The 27,818-nt window shown below is 38.5% G+C and overlaps 2 protein-coding genes and 1 long non-coding RNA gene across 3 annotated transcripts in view; 1 reads left to right on the forward strand and 2 right to left on the reverse strand.

Moving 5' to 3' along the window:
• LOC117318931 (MFS-type efflux pump MSMEG_3705-like) overlaps window positions 1–11,107 on the forward strand; it is a 31,032-nt gene extending 19,925 nt beyond the window's left edge. The window contains 9 exon segments of the mRNA XM_033873865.1: window positions 1,334–1,556; window positions 2,618–2,678; window positions 2,680–2,885; window positions 3,244–3,406; window positions 7,793–8,018; window positions 8,281–8,477; window positions 9,728–9,812; window positions 10,506–10,691; window positions 10,864–11,107. Of these exon segments, the coding sequence (XP_033729756.1) occupies window positions 1,334–1,556; window positions 2,618–2,678; window positions 2,680–2,885; window positions 3,244–3,406; window positions 7,793–8,018; window positions 8,281–8,477; window positions 9,728–9,812; window positions 10,506–10,691; window positions 10,864–11,006 (1,490 nt within the window). The 3' untranslated portion in view covers window positions 11,007–11,107.
• On the reverse strand, window positions 10,952–14,854 carry LOC117318959. Its single transcript, XR_004530523.1, has 2 exons — window positions 14,261–14,854; window positions 10,952–14,146 (listed from the first exon to the last, which is right to left on the reverse strand). It is a non-coding gene; the product is annotated as an uncharacterized LOC117318959 (long non-coding RNA).
• A 256-nt stretch (window positions 14,855–15,110) lies between these two features.
• LOC117318938 (phosphatidylserine lipase ABHD16A-like) overlaps window positions 15,111–27,818 on the reverse strand; it is a 29,774-nt gene continuing 17,066 nt past the window's right edge. Inside the window, exons 14-20 of the mRNA XM_033873869.1 lie at window positions 26,786–26,849; window positions 25,604–25,675; window positions 24,847–24,915; window positions 24,002–24,075; window positions 21,150–21,248; window positions 18,864–18,910; window positions 15,111–18,306 (exon numbers count right to left, since the gene is read on the reverse strand). Coding sequence (XP_033729760.1) covers window positions 18,199–18,306; window positions 18,864–18,910; window positions 21,150–21,248; window positions 24,002–24,075; window positions 24,847–24,915; window positions 25,604–25,675; window positions 26,786–26,849 — 533 coding nt within the window. The 3' untranslated portion in view covers window positions 15,111–18,198. The remainder of the gene's footprint in view (window positions 18,307–18,863; window positions 18,911–21,149; window positions 21,249–24,001; window positions 24,076–24,846; window positions 24,916–25,603; window positions 25,676–26,785; window positions 26,850–27,818) is intronic.

A 27,818-nucleotide genomic window follows, 5' to 3' on the forward strand; every position in this document is an offset into this window, starting at 1 on the left:
CTGTAGATGTAGGATGGTGGACCACCATACAAGGTTTATATTGTTTCTGTAGATGTAGGATGGTGGACCACCATACAAGGTTTATATTGTTTCTGTAGATGTAGGATGGTGGACCACCATACAAGGTTTATATTGTTTCTGTAGATGTAGGATGGTGGACCACCATACAAGGTTTATATTGTTTCTGTAGATGTAGGATGGTGGACCACCATACAAGGTTTATATTGTTTCTGTAGATGTAGGATGGTGGACCACCATACAAGGTTTATATTGTTTCTGTAGATGTAGGATGGTGGACCACCATACAAGGTTTATATTGTTTCTGTAGATGTAGGATGGTGGACCACCATACAAGGTTTATATTGTTTCTGTAGATGTAGGATGGTGGACCACCATACAAGGTTTATATTGTTTCTGTAGATGTAGGATGGTGGACCACCATACAAGGTTTATATTGTTTCTGTAGATGTAGGATGGTGGACCACCATACAAGGTTTATATTGTTTCTGTAGATGTAGGATGGTGGACCACCATACAAGGTTTATATTGTTTCTGTAGATGTAGGATGGTGGACCACCATACAAGGTTTATATTGTTTCTGTAGATGTAGGATGGTGGACCACCATACAAGGTTTATATTGTTTCTGTAGATGTAGGATGGTGGACCACCATACAAGGTTTATATTGTTTCTGTAGATGTAGGATGGTGGACCACCATACAAGGTTTATATTGTTTCTGTAGATGTAGGATGGTGGACCACCATACAAGGTTTATATTGTTTCTGTAGATGTAGGACGGTGGACCACCATACAAGGTTTATATTGTTTCTGTAGATGTAGGACCACCATACAAGGTTTATATTGTTTCTGTAGATGTAGGATGGTGGACCACCATACAAGGTTTATATTGTTTCTGTAGATGTAGGACGGTGGACCACCATACAAGGTTTATATTGTTTCTGTAGATGTAGGTCGGTGGACCACCATACAAGGTTTATATTGTTTCTGTAGATGTAGGATGGTGGACCACCATACAAGGTTTATATTGTTTCTGTAGATGTAGGATGGTGGACCACCATACAAGGTTTATATTGTTTCTGTAGATGTAGGATGGTGGACCACCATACAAGGTTTATATTGTTTCTATAGATGTAGGATGGTGGACCACCATACAAGATTTATATTGTTTCTGTAGATGTAGGACGGTGGACCACCATACAAGGTTTATATTGTTTCTGTAGATGTAGGATGGTGGACCACCATACAAGGTTTATATTGTTTCTGTAGATGTAGGATGGTGGACCACCATACAAGGTTTATATTGTTTCTGTAGATGTAGGATGGTGGACCACCATAACTCCGTACAAGGTATTTGTACTGGTATTGCTGTTGCTCGCCTTCCTTCTGAACCAGCTGGACCGGTTCATGCTTGCCATCACTAATAAGTCCATAGCACAGGACATTAAGTATGGGGACAAAGGCTGTATGGCAAACACAACCTTCACCAAAGCAGAACTGCAGGGAATCAAGTGTGAAGAAATCATTTCAGAAACAAAGTAAGCATGTTTGAAAGTATTATGTTAGATGCCATGTAATGTGAAAGCTGTGAAGAGTTAATGTGTTTGTGGTAAAACTTAAATGAGATATCTCTCCCCACCATATTTATTCCACAATAAGCCAAAGACTGCAGGTCAGGGGTGGTTGTGGTGTCCTATTGCTTTATTACTAGCCCTCCTCCTCTGGGTTGCGGGTTCGAAACACACGTGGTCAGTTGTCTGCTACTGACTGTAGGTCGATGCGTTTTTCCCAGCTACTCCGGCTTTCCTCCACCTCCAAAACCAAGCACGTCCTTAAATGACCCTGTCTGTTAATAGGACGTTAAACAAAATAAACAAAGACTGTAGCCCACACGTGGTTCAGTAAGAATGCTATTTGTTGTCCTGCAAGAAGATCTCCCCACTTTTAGATTAGATTTTTAGCCCACCATCATCGGAGTTTCTGGTACATTGTCTGTCCATTGACCGTCTGTCTGTAAACATTCATTGTTATCGCTATTTCTTGAAAAATACTGGAGGGATATTCCTCAAACTTCATGTGTAGTTCCCCTTGGTCTCTAGTTGTGCCAGTTCAATTAAGATTTTTGATCAGAATAAAAAAATGGCCGACAGGCAGCACTCTTGGATTTTCATAATGGAAGTTTGTTATCGCTATTTCTTGAAAAGTACTGAAGGGATATTCCGTGTTAAGAGGAAGAGAAGAAAGAAGGGAAAAAATAGAGAGAAGATCAGTCTGACATAGAATTCAGATGATTCAATGGTGGGTGCCAAATTGGGATTTCTTGTTGACAGGCTACTATATATTTTACAGGTTAAATATAGTAATGACATCATAAGTTGTATAATTAGCATGAACTTAACTTCTCTATTCTCCAGGGGTTACAATCAATTTGAAGAGTTATTGGGTAGAAATGATTGTAACCCCTGGAGTATAAAGGAGGATGAACTAACCCCCACTATATACATTGGCTTCTATATTCCAATACAATGTGTTGAACATAGAAGCTAGGATCTGTAGTGATTGGATAGTGACTGATACAGTGTTGTTTGGTCTGTTATAGTTGTACGTCTACAGTGAACAGTAACAACAGTTTGATATGTGAATGGAACTACAATGGTCAGGGGACTGCTCTACCAGATCATCGCTGGTCCAGTCTTCATTGTCATCTTCACCTTTTCTGGGATTTTTGTTGGCTTCATGGCTGACAAGTATAATAGAAAGAATCTACTGGCCATTTGTTGTGTTTTCTGGTCTGTGATGACACTTCTCATGGGATTTGTGGAGGAATACTGGCAGTTGGCCCTTCTGCGCTTTGGCCAGGGACTGGGGTAAGTTGTGTGTGGGAAAATACTGTAGACAGGGTAAGCTGTGTGAGGGGGTCACTGAGACTGGGGTAAGTCCTGTTAAGTGTACACTGAGATTGGGGTAAGTTGTGTAAGGGATATCTTTAGGTATGTCTCACACATCTCAGAAGTGGAAGGTGTAAGGGAATATATAGGGAAATTGAAATTAAAATATTTTATTTAACAGATAGAAATTTACTCTGGAAAGACTGGAAGAAAATACAAAGTTCCTGTAGTATATGTTATTTAATTTAAAAGGAAAGCAGTTCAAAGATATAAATATGATTGAAACAATGTTCTTGCAGCATTAATTATCAGTGCTATTAATATCATTTAATTTCAGAGAAGCTGGATGTACTCCGTTTGCTGCCTCTATAATAACAGACTACTTCACCACAGAGACACGAGGGCTCGCTATAGGAATCTACAACTGGGGGATCTATATGGGTTACAGCCTGGCCTATGCCTTTGGCAACTTCATCACACTTGCAGACATCAATGGTCAGGTATGTGTGGTTATTTCCAGTTATAACATATAAATAAACACGAAATGTGACAATAGCTAGGACAATCAGGAAATGTAATACTGATGTGTGATGACCTGTGGTGAAATGACGTGATGACCTTATAAAATGGCGTGATGACCTTATAAAATGGCGTGATGACCTTATAAAATGGCGTGATGACCTGGTGACATGGCTTGATGACCTGATGGCATGGTGTGATGACCTTATAAAATGGTGTGATGACCTTGTAAAATGGCGTGATGACCTTATAAAATGGCGTGATGACCTGGTGACATGGTGTGATGACCTGGTGACATGGTGTGATGACCTGGTGACATGGCTTGATGACCTGATGGCATGGTGTGATGACCTGGTGACATGGTGTGATGACCTTGTAAAATGGCGTGATGACCTGGTGACATGGCGTGATGACCTTATAAAATGGCGTGATGACCTGGTGACATGGCTTGATGACCTGATGGCATGGTGTGATTACCTGATGGCATGGTGTGATGACCTTATAAAATGGCGTGATGACCTTATAAAATGGCTTGATGAATTGGTGACATGGCGTGATGACCTTATAAAATGGTGTGATGACCTGGTGACATGGCTTGATGACCTGATGGCATGGTGTGATGACCTGGTGACATGGCTTGATGACCTGATGGCATGGTGTGATGACCTTATAAAATGGTGTGATGACCTTATAAAATGGCGTGATGACCTTATAAAATGGTGTGATGACCTTATACAATGGCGTGATGACCTTATAAAATGGTGTGATGACCTTATAAAATGGTGTGATGACCTTGTGAAATGGTGTGATGACCTTATAAAATGGCGTGATGACCTTATAAAATGGTGTGATGACCTTATACAATGGCGTGATGACCTTATAAAATGGTGTGATGACCTTATAAAATGGTGTGATGACCTTGTGAAATGGTGTGATGACCTTATAAAATGGTGTGATGACCTTATAAAATGGTGTGATGACCTTATAAAATGGTGTGATGACCTTGTGAAATGGTGTGATGGCCTGGTGACATGGCTTGATGACCTGATGGCATGGTGTGATGACCTGATGGCATGGTGTGATGACCTGATGGCATGGTGTGATGACCTGATGGCATGGTGTGATGACCTTATAAAATGGTGTGATGACCTTGTGAAATGGTGTGATGACCTGGTGACATGGTGGGATGACCTGGTGACATGATGTGATGACCTGATGACATGGTGTGATGACCTGATGGCATGGTGTGATGACCTGATGGCATTGTGTGATGACCTTGTGAAATGGCATGATGACCTGATGGCATGGCGTGATGACCTGGTGACATGGCCTGGTGACATGATGTGATGACCTGGTGACATGGCTTGATGACCTGGTGACATGGTGTGATGACCTTGTGACATGGTGGGATGAACTGGTGACATGGTGTGATGACCTGGTGACATGGCTTGATGACCTGGTGACATGGCTTGATGACCTGGTGACATTGTGTGATGACCTGGTGACATGGTGTGATGACCTGGTGACATGGCGTGATGACCTGGTGACATGGTGTGATGACCTGGTGACATTGTGTGATGACCTGGTGACATGGCGTGATGACCTGGTGACATTGTGAGATGACCTGGTGACATTGTGAGATGACCTGGTGACATTGTGTGATGACTTGGTGACATGGCGTGATGACCTGGTGACATGGCGTGATGACCTGATGATGACCTGGTGACATGGCTTGATGACCTGGTGATGACCTGGTGACATGGCGTGATGACCTGGTGATGACCTGGTGACATGGCTTGATGACCTGATGGCATGGTGTGATGACCTTATAAAATGGTGTGATGACCTTATAAAATGGCGTGATGACCTTATAAAATGGCGTGATGACCTGGTGAAATGGCGTGATGACCTGATGGCATGGTGTGATGACCTGGTGACATGGCTTGATGACCTGATGGCATGGTGTGATGACCTGGTGACATGGCTTGATGACCTGATGGCATGGTGTGATGACCTTATAAAATGGCGTGATGACCTTATAAAATGGTGTGATGACCTTATAAAATGGTGTGATGACCTTGTTAAATGGTGTGATGACCTTATAAAATGGTGTGATGACCTTGTGAAATGGTGTGATGACCTTATAAAATGGTGTGATGACCTCATAAAATGGCGTGATGACCTTATAAAATGGTGTGATGACCTTATAAAATGGTGTGATGACCTTATAAAATGGTGTGATGACCTTATAAAATGGTGTGATGACCTTATAAAATGGTGTGATGACCTTGTGAAATGGTGTGATGGCCTGGTGACATGGCTTGATGACCTGATGGCATGGTGTGATGACCTGATGGCATGGTGTGATGACCTGATGGCATGGTGTGATGACCTGATGGCATGGTGTGATGACCTTATAAAATGGTGTGATGACCTTATAAAATGGTGTGATGACCTTGTGACATGGCGTGATGACCTGGTGACATGGTGTGATGACCTGGTGACATGGTGTGATGACCTGGTGACATGGCGTGATGACCTGGTGACATGGCGTGATGACCTTGTGAAATGTCATGATGACCTGGTGACATGGCGTGATGACCTGGTGACATGGCTTGATGACCTGGTGACATGGTGTGATGACCTTGTGACATGGTGGGATGACCTGGTGACATGGTGTGATGACCTGGTGACGTGGCATGATGACAAGTTGACATGGTGTGATGACCTTGTGACATGGCATGAAGACCTGGTGACATGGTGTGATGACCTGGTAACATGGCTTAATGACCTGATGACATGGTGTGATGACCTTGTGACATGGCATGAAGACCTGGTGACATGGCTTGATGACCTGGTGATATGGTGTGATGACCTGGTGACATGGCTTGATGACCTGGTGACATGGCTTGATGACCTGGTGACATGGTGTGATGACCTGGTGACATGGTGTGATGACCTGGTGACATTGTGTGATGACCTGGAGACATGGCGTGATGACCTGGTGACATGGCATGATGACCTGGTGATATGGTGGGATGACCTCAAGACATGGTGTGATGACCTGGTGACATGGTGGGATGACCTCGAGACATAGCGTGATGACCTCATGACAAGGCTTGATGAATTGGTGACATGGCGTGATGACCTGTTGATATGATGTGATGACCTGGTGACATGGCGTGATGACCTGGTGACATGGTGGGATGACCTTGAGACATAGCGTGATGACCTTATGAAATGGCGTGATGACCTCATGACAAGGCTTGATGAATTGGTAACATGGCGTGATGACTTCGTGACATGGTGTGATGACCTTGTGACATGGCGTGAAGACCCAGTGAAATAAAGTATAGGAGAGTTATTTCAGTGCTGTGGATAAAATAACTTTTTAGGTCACCTGAGCTTTGCTCAATGACCTATTCTAATCGCCATTTGTCCTTCCTCGAGCATTGTCCGTCTGTAAACAATTTACATTTTCGACTTCTCCAAAACTGCTTAACCAAATTCAATGAAATTTAGCAGGAAGCTTCTATGGCTATGTCAACCAAAATTGTGAATTATATGGTCTCCACCCCCATGGGGCCTGAGGGGTGGGGCCAATAAGGGTCAAATTGTCCAAAACTTCAGAAATCTTCTTCTCTACTCTCAGATATGGTGGAATAAACCACTCTTCATAGGTGGAAGCGTCTTAAGGTCCTTTACCGAAATTGTGAATTTCATGACCCAGGGGTTTCACGTTTGCCCTGGGGAGGGGGTAAAGTTAACTATAGTTTATATAGGGAAATCACATTTTTGACTGACTTTTGAATTTCTATTGGAATTCATTCTAACCTGGTTAACATTATCAGCATGGGATGGCAGTTTGATGGTATGCTCATGTCTGCTCTGACTGATCCCTGGGGGCTGATGGGCGGGCTAAACAGGGTGAAATTGACAAATATTTCCAAAATCTTCTCAAGACCTAAATAAGTTAGAATCAAATACTTTTCATAGATGGAAGGGTCTTAAGATGCTTTACCAAAATTGTGAATTTCATGACCCTGGGGTCTCACGTTTGCCCCTGGGGAGGGGATAAACTTTACTATAGTTTTTAAGGAAAATCACAATTTTGAATATCATTTGAATGATTTCTATTGCAATTCATTCTAACTTTGTAAACATTATCAGCATGGGCTGACAGTTTGATGGTATGCACATGTTGGCCCTGACTGACCCCCCTGGGCTGATGGGTGGGGCCAAAAAGGGTCAATTGAATTAACTTAAAACTTAGATGACCGTTAAGGCCCATGGGCCTCTTGTTAAAGTTTGGTTTGGTAGTTCAAGAAGATATCATAGTAAAATGTGATTGTATCTTTTTCTTGAAGGGATGGAGATGGTCATTCTTCCTCTCTGGAGCTCCAGGAATACTCCTTGGAATTGTTATATTCATATTTCTGAAGGAGCCAGAAAGAAAAAGAGACGTAAAGAAGGGAGAAGATTCTGCTCCGGTGGCAGATTTATCTTGGGTTGAAAAACTGAAAAAAATTGGACGTTATTTCATTAGTCCATCCGTGATTCTGATCTGTTTGGGAGGCTCCATAAGAAATGCATGTGAGTACAGAATTTGATGGTCACTCAATATCATCTAGCTCTCTAAGATTTAGGATAAAATTCAAGACAACTATTAAATCTTACACATAGCCATTATTTAGGACATTTTACAGGACTGGTTGCCATGTTACCAAAATAAGCCCTGTACTTCGACAAATCTAGTCCAGACTACTTCTGAACAAATTACAATGAAACTACACAGGATTATAAACATGAGTGGCTGTGTTAATCATTGTCAGCTTTATTGTCATCTGTATTACAGCGGGGTACGTATTCGCCTACAGTACACAGCCATACTTTACACTGATTGGTCAGACCAAGGAACAGATTGGAACCTGGATGTCGTGGATACCACTCGTTGGTGGAAGTCTTAGTGTGCTTGTAGGAGGTTTTATAGCCGATCGAGTTGTCAAGAAAAGAGGGTTGTACGGCAGAATATCCATCATATTTGTTAGCTTGGTATGAATTTTTTTCTTGAAACAAAAAGATATCATAAATACATGTATGTAACTTAGAATTATATTCATAACTGTTTTGTACATAATCTGGGCTGGATATGGTACTACATGGAATTATATTATAAACTATTTCATATGTCCCAATCTTCATTAGCCCATCACCACCAGATATTGGGACATCTAAATCATACTTCATCTGTGGTTCATTGTCCATCAGGCTATTTGTTCTCTCATTAAACAATTATTATTTTTGCCATTTCATCAGAAGTACTGATTGCACTTTTCTCTAATTTCACATATGGCTTCCCCATGGTCTCTAGTTGTATATGTTCAATTTTGAGACTGAGCAGTAGAACAAAACAGCTAGAATTTTGACCGTTAAACACAATCAGGAAAGCATTGCCAGACCAGTGATTTTTTTTGGCCAGATCTACAGCCGACTTTAGGCTGTTTCCCCTTGCCAAAAAAAGTTGTATTTTCCCAATTTTGAAACCTCATTTTTCCCAATTTAAAAAAAAAAAAAAAATTGTATTGAATTTCTATCTGGTTATCTGTATTGTATTTCATTCCTAGAATATGTGAATATTATGGTACGATAGTTGATCATCATACACGTGAACAGTAGACTGACAAATTTACTTCCGCGATAGGCAAGTTGGCCTCAATTAGTCGTATAAACGGTATAAGGGAGGTAACTCAAATCCTGATCACTGTTGCGCTTTCCACAAATGACATGCAGGCAAGCGTTTCAGAGAGTCCGTAGACAAACACCAAGATGAAAACAAGAAAACTTCCTTTGTTTTGTAGTCTAAGTAATAACCCAGGATGCTTGCTACTGACTCTTCATATCAAGACTAGGCAGACTAGAAAAGCCAATAAATGAAGTGTTTTGACTTATTTAAGTATTTTGTCATTATTTGCTATTTTCCCAAATTCACCAAACACCGCAATTATTTTCCCAATTGAAAAGGCATAGGCTGTTGAAAAAATTACCTGAAAAAAACACTGCAGACCTTTTGGGCCTCTTGTACATTATAGTTTATACAGTCACGCAAGACCATTGTTATTGGGTGACAGTAATTTAAACAACCTTGTCAGTATAGTCTAATCTAACACTAGAGCTCTGGCTCACATTCGTGATCATCATTGTGGTGTGACATAGTTTTGTAAGTATTTTGTGTTTCGTTGTAGATTTTGTAAGTATTTTGTGTTTCGTTGTAGATATTGTAAGTATTTTGTGTTTCGTTGTAGATCATAGCAGCACCTTTTGCGGCTGGCACTCTCTACTTTGACCCTCCCGCTGCCTTTGCCTTCCAGATACCTACTTACTTATTTGGTAACTTTCTTTGTCTAGAAATACTTATTTAGAAACCTTTTTGTCTAGAAATGATTTCAGATTGCAAGTATAAATCAGTTTGGATTTGCACATGACAGCATGAGACAACTGGTTACACAAAGGTCAAAGGTCAACAGCTTAAAACTCCTGAGTGCAAATGTCATGTTTTACAGTTAACTCTAACATACATATTTAAGCACACACAGATTTGTACATGTATGTCTGCTGTATGTTACATGAGAACTGATAAAGATTATAAAGATGAGAACTGATAAAGATTATAAAGATGAGAACTGATAAAGATTATAAAGATGAGAACTGATAAAGATTATAAAGATGAGAACTGATAAAGATTATAAAGATTTTTAAAGAGTTACTCCTGGCATCAGTGTCAGCATCAGCATCTGGTTGAGAAGAATGTATATCTATATTGAATTGATTACGTTAACCCTTTCAACCCTAACTTTAGTGGACTCTTCCATTCAATCATCATTTTAAGTCTAATATGGTCAGTAGGGGTGAAAGGGTTAACCAAACCTTAACGGATGTTTCTAGGGATACTTGACACATGACATGATGCAGAGACTCGACCTGGCCCAAATTTCACTCCTAATTGACCCATGATGCAGCTTACTTTTTTGTTTGACTGATGTGGTCTTCAAGCATAATGACCATTATGAACTCCTTTTACAGGTGAGATGTGGATTGGAATCACATTAGCTGTAATAGTCGAGTTGATGCCTGCTGATATTCGGACAACAGGTGTTGCCCTATACCTGTTCATCATCACAAACATCGGAGGCAATATACAACTTCTCATTCCTAGTATACGTGAAGCATTCGAATCTGCTGACTATACCAAGACCCAGGCCTGGAGAGGTCAGTGTTTATAACCATTTTTATTGCCATATACATGGTATATATATATATATATAGGACGATATATTTGTCTTAACTTATTTTTGAACTTGGTCACATTACTAATTACCTTGCATGAATATGTTGATCTCTGTCTTGGTATACTTGACCAGATAAATACTCTCTGTTCCAGCTACACTTTACATCCTGTATCCGGGACCTTACATTTACGGCGCTCTTGTCTACATCCTGGTATTTATTGTGGTCAAGCGTGACCAGAAACGTGCACAAAGCAGTAACTATCACGAGATGGATGGAAGCGCTGACAAAAAATAGGACTGAATGTTTGGTATGTCACTTCCTCTCTATGGACTAGGTGTAGACATGTTACTGTCTAGCAGCATTGAGAGATGAGGCGACGTTTGTGTGAATAATCTTCTCATCACAGCAATTTTAAAAGTACTTCATACGGACTTTATGTGATAGAAGTGCTGTGTGCGCCATCTGTTAATAGGATAATGTCTCATCAGATTCTTTGAGTCTCAGAAGTCTGACGAGACATTGAATCTACAGCCATGAATAGGATATATACCACATATAAGATAACCTCATCTACTGGTTACCATTGGTAACCACAAGGTACACCTGATCTACTGGTTACTATTGGTAACCACAAGGTACACCTGATCTACTGGTTACTATTGGTAACCACAAGGTACACCTGATCTACTGGTTACTGTTGGTAACCACAAGATACACTTAATCTATTGGTTACTATTGGTAACCACAAGGTACACCTGATCTACTGGTTACCATTGGTAACCACAAGGTACACCTGATCTACTGGTTACCATTGGTAACCACAAGGTACACCTGATCTACTGGTTACTGTTGGTAACCACAAGATACAACTGATCTACTGGTTACTATTGGTAACCACAAGATACACTTGATCTACTGGTTACTATTGGTAACCACAAGGTACACCTGATCTACTGGTTACCATTGGTAACCACAAGATACAACTGATCTACTGGTTACTATTGGTAACCACAAGATACACTTGATCTACTGGTTACTATTGGTAATCACAAGGTACACCTGATCTACTGGTTACCATTGGTAACCACAAGCTACACTTGATCTACTGGTTACTATTGGTAACCACAGGATACACCTGACCTACTGGTTGCTATTGGTTACCATATGGTACTCCATATATACAAGATACAAGAAATTGTATTTGCCCGTATACATGGTAACCGGAACGTTAGCCCTGAAGAGCTATTACTCCAACAAACATGGAAAATATCACAGCATATTTAACAAAATAATCAATAATAATAAACATGTGCAGCACTAAATACAAGCAAGGAGTTACATGAGTATGATAACAAGGAGTTACATGAGTATGATAACAAGGAGTTACATGAGTATGATAACAAGAAAGACAATGTTGTGAATAAGATAATCGATATTAAGAGCAGTAAAGATAAATAGCAAGCACAAATCTCATGCAAAGTCAATGGGTAATTCTCCAGACCTACTGGTTACCATAGTTTACTGTGAGGTACACCTGATCTATTGGTTACCATAGTTTACTGTGAGGTACACCTGATCTACTGGTTACCATAGTTTATCATGAGGTACACCTGATCTACTGGTTACCATAGTTTACCATGAGGTACACCTGATCTACTGGTTACCATAGTTTACTATGAGGTACACCTGATCTACTGGTTACCATAGTTTACTGTGAGGTACACCTGATCTACTGGTTACCATAGTTTACTATGAGGTACACCTGATCTACTGGTTACCATGAGGTACACCTGATCTACAGGTTACCATAGTTTACTATGATGTACACCTGATCTACTGGTTACCATAGTTTACTATGATGTACACCTGATCTACTGGTTACCATAGTTTACTATGAGGTACACCTGATCTACTGGTTACCATGAGATACACCTGATCTACTGGTTACCATAGTTTACCATGAGGTACACCTGGTCTACTGGTTACCATAGTTTACTATGAGGTACACCTGATCTACTGGTTACCATGAGGTACACCTGATCTACAGGTTACCATAGTTTACTATGATGTACACCTGATCTACTGGTTACCATAGTTTACTATGAGGTACACCTGATCTACTGGTTACCATGAGGTACACCTGATCTACAGGTTACCATAGTTTACTATGAGGAACACCTGATCTACTGGTTACCATGATGTACACCTGATCTACAGGTTACCATGAGGTACACCTGATCTACTGGTTACCATAGTTTAACATGAGGTACACCTGATCTACTGGTTACCATAGTTTACTATGAGGTACACCTGATCTACTGGTTACCATAGTTTATCATGAGGTGCACCTGATCTACTGGTTACCATAGTTTACTGTGAGGTACACCTGATCTACTGGTTACCATAGTTTACTATGAGGTACACCTGATCTACTGGTTACCATAGTTTACCATGAGGTACACCTGATCTACTGGTTACCATAGTTTACTATGAGGTACACCTGATCTACTGGTTACCATGGTTTACTGTGAGGTACACCTGATCTATTGGTTACCATAGTTTACTGTGAGGTACACCTGATCTATTGGTTACCATACACCTGATCTATTGGTTACCATTATTTACCATGAGGTACACCAGATCTAATGGTTACTTTTGGCTACCAAAAGATGAGGCACTCATGATTTACTGTTACGATTGGTTACTGATCTGCTATCAAATACCATGAGTACAACAATTCTACTGGCTACCGAGAGAACTCCAGTTCTACTGGTTACTATTGGTTACCAAGGATACTCCAGATTCATTGGTTACTATTAGTTACAATGGGGAACTCCAGATCTACTTGTTACCAAGGATACTCAAGATTGACAGATTACTATTAGTTACTATGGGGTACTCCAGAACAACTTGTTACCAAGGATGCTCCAGATTCACTGGTTACTATGGGGTACTCCAGATCTACTAGTTACCAAGGATGCTCCAGATTCAGTGGTTACTATTAGTTACTATGGGGTACTCCAGATCTACTTGTTTCCAAGGATACTCAAGATTGACTGATTACTATTAGTTACTATGGGGTACTCCTGATCTACTTGTTACCAAGGATGCTCCAGATTGACTGATTACTATCAGCTACCAAGGATACTCCAAATCTACTGGTTATCATGGGACAAACTTGACTGGTTTCTCTTAGTAACCATTGAATACTCCCAAACAATGTTTGTTACATCATCTGTGAACTGTTATGAATATTTCAACTCTAGTTAGGACTTAATCCTACATGAAGAATGCATTTATTGTTGATCAATATGTATCATTAATTGCACTTTTATATCTTATTATTAAAATAGACAAATTGTATTGTTTTACAGATTGGTATTTTTTTTTTGTATAAAACTGAGCATCAGAGTATAGATGGGTGAATCACCTACCTGAGTTCAATATGAGACAGTTTTTATCACCTACCTACCGGAGTTCAATATGAGATTGTTTTTATCACCTACCTACCGGAGTTCAATATGAGATTGTTTTTATCACCTACCTACCTGAGTTCAATATGAGACAGTTTTTATCACCTACCTACCCGAGTTCAATATGAGATTGTTTTTATCACCTACCTACCGGAGTTCAATATGAGATTGTTTTTATCACCTACCTACCCGGGTTCAATATGAGATTGTTTTTATCACCTACCTACCGGAGTTCAATATGAGATTGTTTTAAGTCAGGTGACCTAAGTACATGTACAAGGAATGAAGTCAAATCCAAAACATTCATCCATAAATGATTATTTTGTGGGCAAGTAGGTTTGAAAAGGCACACTTTGTTAAGAATTTTTTTCTACACGATGACATCAATGTGTATGACTCCAATGACACCATCAATGTCTCCCTACTATTTAACATAAGTATGGATGACTCCAATGACACCATCAATGTCTCCCTACTATATAACATAAGTATGGAAGACTCCAATGACACCATCAGACAATGTCTCCCTACTATTTAACATAAGTATGGAAGACTCCAATGACACCATCAATGTCTCCCTACTATTTAACATAAGTATGGATGACTCCAATGACACCATCAATGTCTCCCTACTATATAACATAAGTATGGATGACTCCAATGACACCATCAGACAATGTCTCCCTACTATTTAGCATAAGTATGGATGACTCCAATGACACCATCAATGTCTCCCTACTATATAACATAAGTATGGATGACTCCAATGACACCATCAATGTCTCCCTACTATTTAACATAAGTATGGAAGACTCCAATGACACCATTAGACAATGTCTCCCTATTGTTTGATGTAAGCTATCAACATTTCTGATGTGCTGCTTTATTACATCAAAATAAATTGGAATGAAAACAAAGACACTGATTCAAGTGAATCATGTTTATTTTTCAATTAATTATGATTTTTCCATACAGGTAATAAAGTTTTATTTAGTCATGAACAAATTTTGCTGATATTGTGGTAAAGCAGTTGTGCATGTATAGAGAGGATCCAAGTGTTCTATGTATGAAAAAAATCCGAGTGTTCTATGTAATATTGATTTTAGTGAACCAGATTAAATTAAGTACGATATTACGTGGACACTCATTTAGATTCTATTATGTACATAACTCAAGCAACAAGCCTAGAAATGTATTCTCAATGTTTCTCTTCTACATACCGACTGCATACTCGTCTCATTCACTAAGCTAGAAGTTGGATGGTATAGAAGAACAGGGTTCATACGGATTAAGTCAAACCAAATTCAAGGCCATTTCAAGGCTTTTTCAATGTCTTAAAAACATAAAAGCAACTTATAATTATCCACTTGATCAAAATACAACATGACATGGTAATTATTAATGTCTGTAAGTGAGGCGGCATAGATAAAGTTGAATCCAATTGATCAGTGGCCAGGGTTTCACTTATCCTAATGAAACCTTAATATTCAAGGATTTTTCAAGGCTGTAAACCAATTTTCAAGGCTTTTCAAGGCCTAGAATGAAATTCAAGGCTTTTCAAGACCCAAGGTGAAGTTCAAGGCTTTCTCAAGGCCCGTGCTAACCCTGTAGAATACTCGTCTCTCACTAAGACACAAGTGGGATGGCATAGCATACTCGTCTCTCACTAAGAAAGACGTGGAGTGGTATATCAACAGGATTCATGAATACCAGTATAATTCAATTTTAAAACTTGTTACATGATTGTTGAAAAATAAATAACTTCTAAAGCAACTACTCACAAAAACACTGTATAAATGTAAGTTTGATCTAGGAAGTGCCAATATATAACAACAGTAATATATAATGTCTATTAGTATAATTGAACATGTCACCAGCAAAAATGATTGGAACAACAACAGGTAATCCTGCCTTTAAGGCCACCTCTATATAACAAGCACCTGTTTATTTCGGCCTTTATTGGCCCCTTGGGTTACTGTTAAAGACAGGCTTGTATAGTTATATGGTCCATTATTACCAGTATCACAAAGTAGCAGTATAAATACAACAGCCCCAGATGATGGTCCCTGTAAACATGTATACTGGGGTATTAATTAAAGCAATACATGTCCCTTACTGTCACAGCTACAAATAATAACATTGACCTTGACCCAAAAACACCTGGAAAGTTAAACTTGTCCAGTATATTATGGTCCTTTACCATTGTGAGAAATTTGATAAAATTCCTCAAGAAATGAAGCTACTAAAGTGCTGAAAAGCTTTGGCGTTACGTAGTACAAGACGGACGGAGAGAAAACCTAGTCCCCCTGGTTTCACCAGTAGGGAACTAATATATTGGTGACCTTGACCTTTGATAGAGTATGTTGGTTTGTATGTCCATGCTTAGATGTTTAATAACAATACATAACTGTGTCCAGTTCCATCATGGTTCCTTGATTAAGATTTTTTGCCTGAATTCTGTTACAAAAATGCTTTCCTATGGAAAATTTTAATTTGTTTTTTTTTCAAGATAAAGAACATTGATGAAACGGGCCCTGAACTCAACTCCAATTTAAAATAGAAATCTTAACATTACATTTTTAAGTGCAAATAGCAGTTAATCATCGATGAAAATTACAATGTTAAACATGGGTAGAGACAGCCTTGATTGGATGTTAATCTATTCAAAGTTCAAGGTAGTACAAAGTTAGTCAGACTTTTGACAAAATGTACCCAGTTTTTCATGGAGAGGGAGCATCCTGAACTCACCGGGTATTTTTGCAGAAATATACAACAGGAGATTCCCTGAGGAGTTCCAGCAGGGAAGGGAGGTAATCGGGAAACAAACAAAACACGATAATATCTAGAAGAAATTTAATCTCCAATCAACAATGATCCAGAATCAAACATCAAGTGGGTTGTAAGTGAATATTAACCAGGGCCTATACCTATTGATACACAGTAATATAACAAATCAAACAACAAAATCCTTTGTTTCTGGATCTCGTGTTTGCAGACAGGGAAATCCCATTGTTCATGGAGCTCACATTTGCAGACATAGAAATCCCATTGTTCCTAGTTCTCATGTTTGCAGACATAGAAATCCCATTGTTCCTAGTTCTCATGTTTGCAGATATACAAATCCCATTGTTCCTAGTTCTCATGTTTGCAGATATACAAATCTCATTGTACTGGGATCTACGTTTGCAGACGTGGAAATCACTCAATTCTGAGGAAGTCTTTTTTGTTATGAAAATATCACCACTTAAACATGAGAGGGTATTTTAAACATACGGAATCTAATATAATTGTATGTGAACACAATAATAGAGCATTGTCATCTCGGAAACATCTTAGTATGTTGCTCTCATCAACCGGCACACTACCTATCCATCCTCTCGTCGACCGGCACATATACATATACAGCATTGTGGTAAAAACATACATTCCAAAAAAGTTGAGGATGCCCGTTGGCATTCTATTGTTTCAAGAAACTTAACAGATTTACCTGGTTTCACACCTTCATTCATCAAAACAGCAGTGTAGGACTAATGATTTATTACACGAACCAATACATCTGATGATGTCTTATCAACCACACAAACATACAACATACTTTTTAACGTACATTTCCTTTTTATGTGAATTATAAATAAATAACTAAATCAATGAAAATGACAGCAGATTTTTCTTCAGCAGTATCTTTTCAGGGACCACTCAGAAAAATAGAAGGAAACAAGCAGTTAATGTAAATTGTGATAAAGTGATGCATGCGTTACACCTACACTAATGAAATATTTAGAATTGTATTTGATAAAACAAGATTTAATCAAAACAAGTAAGTGGGTACTCTGTAAAAAGGTATTAAAAGTACAATTATAATATCCTTCCAGGTAAAAGGAATCACATAAGAAATATCAATTGAGAAAATCTACGTGGTAATATACCACTTAACTACCACATGTATTTTACACAATTAAACACATTTCAAAGTCAGCTTTTCCTTGTGGATGGAGTGCCTAGAGGTGACGAGGTCACCGTGTCTGGGCGTCGTGTGTTCCTGCTCGCCAGGGCTCTTCAAATCTATCGTGAGGAAGTGGTGTACAGTGGGTTGTATCGAAGTTCTTCAGATGCTTGCTTGCCTGGAGATAATATCACAAAAGCTATCTGAAGTCAGCAATCTATTAGTGTATTACTACTCTAATATTTACCAAATATATTGTGATTTAAAACATTTTTTTTTTTTGCTTTTGTAAAAAAAATTCCAGATTCCGTACAATGGCTGATTGTACATGAATGCAATATACTTGATGTTTATTTTTGATAAGCATCAAATACTAAAGATACTTTGCTGTAAGGAATGAAATATCAAATTTAACACTATGTCATTTGTTGACAGCAAAAACTGAAATATTAGGGATCATCAGCAGTGTAGCAGGCAGTTAACCTCAATTTTCTCAGGTAAATAAAGCCTGCACATCAGTTAGTTTTTGTTTTGTTTTTATTTACATGCATCTTGCATTTGTTGTGTATTAATAAAATAAAAAAACACAATTCTGTGAAAGAAAACATGAACAGCATGCTTCATAAGATATCTTACTCCACCTGATAACTCTCTGAAGGCATTGTCATATTACCTGGTACTAAACTCTATTGTTACAGTAAAGCCAGGAGATTAGAAGAATTACAATACACTTACTAGGTATAATGTCATTTTCTTTTTATAGTCGTCTGAATAGTCGGCTCCTGTGTAAAGAAATAAATTATCATCATCATCCAAAATTTTATGTACATGATTGCTGATACATTGTGTATACCTTTGAGAGCATTTCAAAATTCATATAAACAATGGCTTACCTATAGCATTGTTTCTAAAGTTTATAAGGGTGGGTGATCAAACTAGCAATAGGCTAACTCCTACCCCTACTCATACATCAAATGGTTAGAAGTAAATAACTACAGGACAAAGTGAAAGATACTCCTGGTATTACTTTAACTGAAAATGTTCACAAAGTCTAACCAAACATTCAATCTGTAGATGTATGAGGTTGTCAATGTGATGTTTGAGTTTGCGACTTACCGATATCAGACGGGAATGTATTAGAGACAAAGTCCATGTGATGTTTGAGACTTACCGATATCAGACGGGAATGTATTGGAGACAAAGTCCATGTGATATCTGAGACTTACCGTTATCAGATAGGAATGTAAGTCCATGTGATGTTTAAGTTTGCGACTTACCGATATCAGACGGGAATGTATTGGAGACAAAGTCCATGTGATGTTTGCGACTTACCGATATCAGACGGGAATGTATTGGAGACAAAGTCCATGTGATGTTTGAGGTTGAGACTTACCGATATCAGACGGGAATGTATTGGAGACAAAGTCCATGTGCTGTTTGTGACTTACCGATATCAGACGGGAATGTATTGGAGACCAAGTCCATGTGATGTTTGCGTCTTACCGATATCAGACGGGAATGTATTGGAGACAAAGTCCATGTGATGTTCGAGACTTACCGATATCAGACGGGAATGTAAGTCCATGTGATGTTTAAGTTTGCGACTTACCGATATCAGACGGGAATGTATTGGAGACAAAGTCCATGTGATGTTTGAGACTTACCGATATCAGACGGGAATGTATTGGAGACAAAGTCCATGTGATGTTTGAGGTTGAGACTTACCGATATCAGACGGGAATGTATTGGAGACAAAGTCCATGTGATGTTTGAGACTTACCGATATCAGACGGGAGTGTATTGGAGACAAAGTCCATGTGATGTTTAAGTTTGAGACTTACCGATATCAGACGGGAATGTATTGGAGACAAAGTCCATGTGATGTTTGAGACTTACCGATATCAGATGGGAATGTATTGGAGACAAAGTCCATGTGATGTTTGAGGTTGAGACTTACCGATATCAGACGGGAATGTATTGGAGACAAAGTCCATGTGATGTTTAAGTTTGAGACTTACCGATATCAGACGGGAATGTATTGGAGACAAAGTCCATGTGATGTTTGAGACTTACCGATATCAGACGGGAGTGTATTGGAGACAAAGTCCATGTGATGTTTAAGTTTGAGACTTACCGATATCAGACGGGAATGTATTGGAGACAAAGTCCATGTGATGTTTGAGACTTACCGATATCAGATGGGAATGTATTGGAGACAAAGTCCATGTGATGTTTGAGGTTGAGACTTACCGATATCAGACGGGAATGTATTGGAGACAAAGTCCATGTGATGTTTAAGTTTGAGACTTACCGATATCAGACGGGAATGTATTGGAGACAAAGTCCATGTGATGTTTGAGACTTACCGATATCAGATGGGTATGTATTGGAGACAAAAGTCCATGTGATGTTTGAGACTTACCGATATCAGATGGGAATGTAAGTCCATGTGATGTTTGAGGTTGAGACTTACCGATATCAGACGGGAATGTAAGTCCATGTGATGTTTGAGGTTGAGACTTACCGATATCAGACGGGAATGTATTGGAGACAAAGTCCATGTGATGTTCGAGACTTACCGGTATCAGACGGGAATGTAAGTCCATGTGATGTTTGAGACTTACCGATATCAGACGGGAATGTATTAGAGACAAAGTCCATGTGATGTTCGAGACTTACTGATATCAGACGGGAATGTATCGGAGACAAAGTCCATGTGATGTTTGAGGTTGAGACTTACCGATATCAGACGGGAATGTATTGGAGACAAAGTCCATGTGATGTTCGAGACTTACCGATATCAGACGGGAATGTATTAGAGACAAAGTCCATGTGATGTTTGAGACTTACTGATATCAGACGGGAATGTATCGGAGACAAAGTCCATGTGATGTTTGAGGTTGAGACTTACCGATAATAGACGGGAATGTATTGGAGACAAAGTCCATGTGATGTTTGAGACTTACCGATATCAGACGGGAATGTATTGGAGACAAAGTCCATGTGATGTTCGAGACTTACCGATATCAGACGGGAATGTATTGGAGACAAAGTCCATGTGATGTTTAAGTTTGAGAGTGCATTCCTTGTCATTCACACCATGTTCAGTATACAGTACATCTACAACAGACAAATATTATAGGGTACCACCTCTGCAACTTGTGTGAAACATTATTTAATCATGTGACATATATATTCCTGACCTCCTCAATTTTTAGTCCACCATCATCAGATGGTGGGCTATTCAAATCGCCCTGCGTCCGTGGTCCGTGGTCCGTCCGTCCGTCCCTCCGTCCGTAAACAATTCTTGTTATCGCTTTTTCTCAGAAAGTACAGAAGGGATCTTTCTCAAATTTCATATATAGGTTCCCCTTGGTGCCTAGTTATGCATATTGCATTTTAAGACCTATCGGAAAACAACATGGCCGACAGGCAGCCATCTTGGATTTTGACAATTGAAGTTTGTTATCGCTATTTCTCAGAAAGTACTGAAGGGATCTTTCTCAAATTTTATATATAGGTTCCCCTCAGTGCCTAGTTATGCATATTGCATTTTGAGACCTATCGGAAAACAACATGGCCGACAGGCAGCCATCTTGGATTTTGACAATTGAAGTTTGTTATCGCTATTTCTCAGAAACTAATGAAGGGATCTTTCTGAAATTTCATATGTATGCTCCCCTCGGTGCCTAGTTATGCATATTGCATTTTGAGACCAATCGGAAAACAACATGGCCGACAGGCAGCCATCTTGGATTTTGACAATTGAAGTTTGTTATCGCTATTTCTCAGAAAGTACTGAAGGGATCTTTCTCAAATTTTATATATAGGTTCCCCTCAGTGCCTAGTTATGCATATTGCATTTTGAGACCAATCGGAATACAACATGGCCGACAGGCAGCCATCTTGGATTTTGACAATTGAAGTTTGTTATCGCTATTTCTCAGAAACTAATGAAGGGATCTTTCTGAAATTTCATATGTATGCTCCCCTCGGTGCCTAGTTATGCATAGTGCATTTTGAGACCAATCGGAAAACAACATGGCCGACAGGCAGCCATCTTGGATTTTGACAATTGAAGTTTGTTATCGCTATTTCTCAGAAAGTACTGAAGGGATCTTTCTCAAATTTTATATATAGGTTCCCCTTGGTGCCTAGTTATGCATATTGCATTTTGAGACCAATCGGAATACAACATGGCCGACAGGCAGCCATCTTGGATTTTGACAATTGAAGTTTGTTATCGCTATTTCTCAGAAAGTACTGAAGGGATCTTTCTCAAATTTCGTATGTAGGTTCCCCTCGGTGCCTGGTTCTGCATATTGCATTTTGAGACTAATCGGAAAACAACATGGCCGACAGGCAGCCATCTTAGATTTTGACAATTGAAACTTGTTATCGCTATTTCTAAGAAAGTGCTTAAGGGATCTTTCTCCAATTTTATATATAGGTTCCCCTTGGTGCCTAGTTATGCATATTGGATTTTGAGACCAATCGGAATACAACATGGCCGACAGGCAGCCATCTTGGATTTTGACAATTGAAGTTTGTTATCGCTATTTCTCAGAAAGTGCTTAAGGGATCTTTCTCAAATTTCATATGTAGGTTCCCCTGAGTGCCTAGTTATGCATATTGCATTTTGAGACCAATCGGATAAACAACATGGCCGACAGGCAGCCATCTTGGATTTTGACAATTGAAGTTTGTTATCGCTATTTTTCAGAAAGTACTGAAGGGATCTTTCTCAAACTTTTTTGTAAGTTCCCCTTGGTCTGTAGTTCTTCATATTGCATCTTGGGACCAATAGGAAAACAACATGGCCGACAGGCAGTCATCTTGGATTTTGACAATTGAAGTTTGTTATCGCTATTTGTCAGAAATTGCTGAAAGGATCTTTCTTAAATTTCATTTTTAGGTTGCCCTCTGTGCCTAGTTATGCATATTGGATTTTGAGACTAGTCAGAAAACAACCTGGCCGACAGGCAGCCATCTTGTATTTTGACAATTGAAGTTTGTTATCGCTATTTTACAGAAGGTACTGAAGGGATCTTTCTCAAATTTCATATGTATGTTCCCCTTGGTCCCTGGTGTTGCATTTTGGGACCAATCCGAAAACAACATGGCCGACAGACAGCCGTTATCGCTAAATCTTAAATTTTATATATAGGTTCCCCTTGCTTGAAAAGTACTAGAGGGCCGTTTCTGAATTTACACAGATAAGTAAGACTTAGAGGAAGGGAAAAGTAGAGAAAAGATCAATCTGACATGGAACCTATAAAGATCATTCAATGGTGGGCGCCAAGATCCCTCTGGGATCTCTTGTTTACCCTATAATCAATACAAATTACCAATTACCTGGTTTACAAGAAATTCACATAATTATGTTGTACCGCTTTGTCATTAAAGTAAGTTTTAAGCAAATTCCAAAATAAACTAAAAAAAAAAAAAAACCCACTAGGCTTTAATAGAAAGTATGGAAGCACCCTGTATATGTTAGAGACATGTAGTACTTGATGCTAAGGAGTTCACCAGACTGTCATTTCCCGAGTTTTATACCCCAGTATTGATACCCTCTGTTGGTTTACAAAGTACAGAAATACATGCTATAGATGCTATTGGTCATGTCTTTATTAACTTACTGGTAAGTAGTCGACAGTAATATACTTTTCGAGGATCATTTATGATGATACATAAAATTTGAAATAATGTTAGATGATCATTGGAAAAATAACCGTTTTTATTCATGAATGTACAGGAACTAATATAAAGCCATTAATTACACAGGAAATATTTATATTATACTATGTATTGATATTGATATGGATATAGAGGCTTCAAGCCCGAGTCCATTATTTATGCTAATAGATACTCACATTGTCCCTCAGTCTTTTCTGCTAACCACCTTTCCAGGGTTCGTACGGTTGTTTCATCTACAATATTTGGGTACCTGAACAGTAAACAAAATGATGTAAATAAAGACAGGTAATTAAACTTAACATACAACACCTGGCTAGGATAATAACAAATTATTTGTGTTTCCAGTACGTTACTGAATTTCCTGTCATTTTCAGCAGTACAAATCACAACACTTGAGGGTTTCAAGGCACATATCTCCTACATAATCCTGCATTAGTCGAACACCTCATAGTTTTCATCTTATACCATTAATGAAATAACAAAAACCTGAATATTTTATGCTCAATTCTCACACCTTTGTATAACTCTTCTGCTTTTAGCAAACACCACTTTTGATAGAGCTGAAGTACCTGGACTGAAGAATGGGTGTGTATGGATCTGGAGTCACCAGAAATAAGAATGTGGTGTCTATTGTAACTTGTTGGTGTTTTATTCTGTAGAAGAGAATAGTATGTGTCTTGATTAAAATGTTAGCCAATGGAGTTATGTAACATGTCTATGACTGAGTTAGTGTAGTAACACAGCATTTGTCTTATATATACTTGCTCTGTTGTGGTTTTTTAATGTGCTAATATGTTTTTGTATAGACCTTAGGTGGTAGAGCAGTGTTCTAGTCTTGTTAAAGCTTTGTGTGTCATCTGATATGGGCTTGACTCAATCACAGCAGCAACGTCAATAGTGATGGTAACAACCTATGAACAGGTCCACTAAGCAGACACTTTACACTCAGATTTGATGTTATAGCTTTGTGTGTCATCTGATGTGGGCTCGACTCCATCACAGATTTGACTGTATTAATTACCTATGCTTTAGAAATCCTATCAATAAGTCATTTCCTCTGTTACTGGGCAGTGACATCATAGGCGTCTCCCTGAAAACAAAATAATACTCGGTATGGATGTTTCGGATTGAAATGAAAAGTTTTCAGAGGAACAATTCTATTTCTCTGTAAATAATAGACAAGAGGCCCAATTAGCTGGATGTAATGGATATTGGAAATCCTAATCACAGAATTCTCATTTCAAATATTTGAAACCAGATTCATAAATCTAAAACAGCAATGAATGAAGTGAGTTTGGCCAGGAACATAATTTCCATACAAATTATTACTGCTTTTCTGCTTTTTGTCAAAAACCTCATTACGATGATAGTGGATGCATGATCCAAATTATAACTTACCATACCGATGTTGTAATTCTGAATACTGAATTATAACTGATCCTATATCAAGTAGACTGGCTGTAATAATTAATTCCGGATTATAACTTACCCTATATTTAGTGGACGGGTCGTAATCATTTATTCTGTATTATAACTTACCATATATATAGTGGACGGGTTGTAATCCTTAATTCCCCCTATATATTTAGTGGACGGGTTGTAATCCTTAATTCCGGATTATTACTTACCCTATATTTCGTGGACGGGTTGTAATCCTTAATTCCGGATTATTACTTACCCTATATTTAGTGGACGGGTTGTAATCCTTCATTCCGGATTATTACTTACCCTATATTTAGTGGACGGCTTGTAATCCTTAAATCCGGATTATTTCTTACCCTATGTTTAGTGGACGGGTTGTAATCATTTCGTCCTGCGTTCTTCTAATAAACTGAACTGGACCTGGAAACCTAAGGAATACAAACAATACAATGTAACAAAAATTAATGTAACAATACAATGTAACAAATATGAAAGTAACAATACAATGTAATGATGTAAAAATACAATGTAACAATACAATGTAACCATACCATGTAATACAATGTTACTTACAGTGTATATTTTCCTACACTATTGGTCCCTAAGCCAACCTGACAAGTTCAAGAGGGGAAAGAATAGTTACTGATTGAGGCCGTTAAATCCATTATTTGGTATTTACAATTAATTACTAGAATAATTTGGAGCTCTTACATACTGCATTACTACAGCAATACTGCCATCTAAATTTGTCGTTATTGGGCCTTTTGCAACCAGACAATTTCTTTCATAACCCTCCTGGTCGTATACACCTGGAGCTGCCATTTCAGCACTAACAGCTTACATGCGTTTCTTGTGCTGCCCAACCATAGATTAATTTACAGCTGAGTCGACTGGAACATGACGGAATGGAGTATCTTGTTCAAGGATACAACACAGCATAACTCAAATAGCGACCCTTTGGTAACTTAGTCCTGCATCCTACCACAAGATCACTGTCTCCATGCCTTACTGTATCTATCTGGACCTTCTTAACTCTAAAGAGCTACCAACATTCAGCTTTTCCAATCCTTTGTACAATTTTTAAAGAGCAAGTATGAATAAATTATCAAAGTTACTTAGGTCAATTTGTAGTGAAACTATGCACTAAGTATGAAAAAACTTTGTAATTGTTAACTTTATTTATTTTACAACAATTACAAAACAAGTTGTACCAACATATATTAATCACACTTGTTAGCCTGGATTGAAGCACACAAGGGGTCTTACAGCGGGAGGAAACCGTAGTACCGGGGAAAACCCGCATTGTCAGGCAGGTGACCCCATACCTTTACATGTCCGATCGGGAATCGAACCGTAGCTGACTTGGTGAAAGGCAGGTTTATTACCACTTTTGTGATTAGTCCATGTAACAATAATATAACAATAATACATATAACAATATTCGTTATTTATATTCATGGCTCCATAGCAACCACAAAGACAAACAAAAGCTAATACACAACATGTTAGCAGTATAAAGAAAAACACAGACAACTTACTCTTTAATCTGTTCTAGATTATTCAGATTCAGGTAGGTTTTTATAGTATGGGAAACCAGTCCTCCTGAAACAATGAAATAATACCACCAATCACTGAATAGGATACGATAATACATCCCACCAATCACTGATTAGGATACGATAATACATATCACGATATTACATATCACCAATCACTGATTAGGATACGATAATACATAACACCAACCACTGACTAGGATACGATAATACATATCACGATATCACATATCACCAATCACTGATTAGGATACAATAATACATACCACCAATCACTGACTAGGATACGATATCACATACCACCAATCACTGAATAGGATACGATAATACATACCACCAATCACTGAATAGGATACGATAATACATATCACGATATCACATATCACCAATCACTGATTAGGATACGATAATACATACCACCAATCACTGATTAGGATACGATAATACATACCACCAATCACTGAATAGGACACGATAATACATACCACCAATCACTGATTAGGATACGATAATACATACCACCAATCACTGATTAGGATACGATAATACATACCACCAATCACTGAATAGGACACGATAATACATACCACCAATCACTGATTAGGATACGATAATACATATACCACCAATCACTGAATAGGATACGATAATACATACCACCAATCACTGATTAGGATACGATAATACATATACCACCAATCACTGAATAGGATACAATAATACATACCACCAATCACTGATTAGGATACGATAATACATACCACCAATCACTGATTAGGATACGATAATACATACAACCAATCACTGATTAGGATACGATAATACATACCACCAATCACTGAATAGGATACGATAATACATACCACCAATCACTGATTAGGATATGATTATACAATTGTAGAGGTGAGGATCTCACCTAGCTCAAGTTAAATATTACCTTTAAACTATTGAAATAAATATGCAGTGTTTTTTTTTCTATTTCTAAGATTACTTGATAGGTTTTCTGGCCTATGTT

This window comes from Pecten maximus, chromosome 2 (genome assembly GCF_902652985.1).
Source record: "Pecten maximus chromosome 2, xPecMax1.1, whole genome shotgun sequence".
Lineage (NCBI taxonomy): Eukaryota > Metazoa > Mollusca > Bivalvia > Pectinida > Pectinidae > Pecten > Pecten maximus.